Raw genomic sequence first — 2500 nt, forward strand, 5'->3', positions numbered from 1 at the left:
TGGAACGACACATACTGCGACATGATCAACGGGACGGATGGGTCTCAGTACCCGCCGCCGATCAAGAGGGACACGGTGCTCAGGCTGTACACTTCGGAAATGTGCAGGTGAGGGGGTGTGGGCGTTCTCTCGTTCTCGTTCTCGCGTGAGGGGTGTTTTTGTTTTCTCTTTTTTTCTCTCTCTTTTTTGTCTTTTTGGTCTCGATTTTTTTTTTGTTCTTTTTGCTTCTCCCTCTTTCTCTTTTTTCTCTTCTCTCCCTCTCCCTCTCCCTCTCCCTCTCCCTCTCCTTATCCTTCTTCCTCTCCTCTCCCTCTCCATCTCCCTCTCTCCCTCTCTCGCTCTCACTCTCTCTCTCTCGCTATCTCTTTAAACATATAATCTTCCATCTTCCAACCCCACCTCCATTAAAAAAAATCCACTCCCAACCTCCACTCTCTCCATCCCCACCTTTCCCCCAACCTTCCAACCCCCCACCTCGTCCTCCTCCATTCCCCACCTTCCCCCCAACCTTCCAACCCCCTCACCTCGTCCTCCTCCATTCCCCACCTTCCCCCCAACCTTCCAACCCCCCACCTCGTCCTCCTCCATTCCCCACCTTCCCCCCAACCTTCCAACCCCCTCACCTCGTCCTCCTCCATGCCCCACCTTCCCCCCCAACCTTCCAACCCCCTCACCTCATCCTCCTCCATTCCCCAACCTTCTAACCCCCTCACCCCGTCCTCCTCCATTCCGCAACCTTCCAACCCCCCCACCTGGTCCTCCTCAATTCTCCTTTCCCCCCAACCTTCCAACCCCCTCACCTCATCCTCCTCCATTCCCCAACCTTCTAACCCCCTCACCTCGTCCTCCTCCATTCCCCAACCTTCCAACCCCCCCACCTCGTCCTCCTCAATTTTCCTTTCCCCCCAACCTTCCAACCCCCTCACCTCGTCCTCCTCCATTCCCCAACCTTCCCCCCAACCTTCCAACCCCCTCACCTCGTCCTCCTCCATTCCCCACCTTCCCCCCAACCTTCCAACCCCCTCACCTCGTCCTCCTCCATTCCCCACCTTCCCCCCAACCTTCCAACCCCCTCACCTCGTCCTCCTCAATTCTCCTTTCCCCCCAACCTTCCAACCCCCTCACCTCGTCCTCCTCCATTCCCCAACCTTCCCCCCAACCTTCCAACCCCCTCACCTCGTCCTCCTCAATTCTCCTTTCCCCCCAACCTTCCAACCCCCTCACCTCGTCCTCCTCCATTCCCCAACCTTCCAACCCCCTCACCTCGTCCTCCTCCATTCCCCTACCTTTCCCCCAACCTTCCAACCCCCTCACCTCGTCCTCCTCCATTCCCCAACCTTCCAACCCCCTCACCTCGTCCTCCTCCATTCCCCTACCTTTCCCCCAACCTTCCAACCCCCTCACCTCGTCCTCCTCCATTCCCCAACCTTCCAACCCCCTCACCTCGTCCTCCTCCATTCCCCACCTTCCCCCCCAACCTTCCAACCCCCTCACCTCGTCCTCCTCCATTCCCCAACCTTCCAACCCCCTCACCTCGTCCTCCTCAATTCCCCAACCTTCCAACCCCCCCCACCTCGTCCTCCTCCATTCCCCAACCTTCCCCCCAACCTTCCAACCCCCCTCACCTCGTCCTCCTCCATTCCCCCAACCTTCCAACCCCCTCACCTCGTCCTCCTCAATTCCCCAACCTTCCAACCCCCCCCACCTCGTCCTCCTCCATTCCCCAACCTTCCCCCCAACCTTCCAACCCCCCTCACCTCGTCCTCCTCCATTCCCCCAACCTTCCAACCCCCTCACCTCGTCCTTCTCAATTCTCCTTTCCCTCCCCCCCCCCCCAGATCCCTGTACCTGACCTACGAGAAGGACCGCGACCACTTCGGCATCCACGTCTACCGCTTCATCCCGCCCCGAGACATGCTGGAGGACCCCCTCGTCAACCACGACAACCTCTGCTACTGCAAGCCCGACGAGGACCACTGTCTGGGCGCCGGGATGCTGAACATGGCTCCGTGTGCTATGGGTGAGTTCTATTTTTATTTTTATTATTATTTATTTATATGATTTATATATATATATATATATATATATATATATATATATATATATATATATTGGGAGATAGATATAGATATCTAGATAGTTACACACGTATAAATAAAAAGATAAATAGGTAGACACACACACACACACACACACACACACACACACACACACACACACACACACACACACACACACACACACACACACACACACACACACACACACACACACACACACACACACACACCCTCCCTCCCTCCCGCCTTCCCTCCCTCCCGCCCTCCCTCATACACACACTCATTCACATCCCAACCTCTCCGTCTCACCTACTCCCTCGCAACCACTCCCCCCCTCCCCCCCTCTAACCACTCCGTCTCACCCCCCTCCCCCCAACCACTCCGTCTCACCCCCCCTCTACCCCTCCCCCACCCCCCCAAAACCACTCCGTCTAACCCCT

The 2500-nt window shown here is 56.6% G+C and overlaps 1 protein-coding gene across 2 annotated transcripts in view; it reads left to right on the forward strand.

Annotated features, from left to right (window-relative positions):
• Positions 1-2500, forward strand: part of LOC113806181 (lysosome membrane protein 2-like) — a 31710-nt gene that overhangs the window by 25669 nt on the left and 3541 nt on the right. For both annotated transcript variants that reach the window (XM_070130285.1, XM_070130286.1), the window contains exons 5-6: positions 1-107; positions 1839-2020. The exon at positions 1-107 is cut by the window's left edge and continues 105 nt beyond it. In XM_070130285.1, the coding sequence (XP_069986386.1) occupies positions 1-107; positions 1839-2020 (289 nt within the window). The remainder of the gene's footprint in view (positions 108-1838; positions 2021-2500) is intronic.

The sequence above is a fragment of the Penaeus vannamei genome, chromosome 15 (genome assembly GCF_042767895.1).
Source record: "Penaeus vannamei isolate JL-2024 chromosome 15, ASM4276789v1, whole genome shotgun sequence".
Lineage (NCBI taxonomy): Eukaryota > Metazoa > Arthropoda > Malacostraca > Decapoda > Penaeidae > Penaeus > Penaeus vannamei.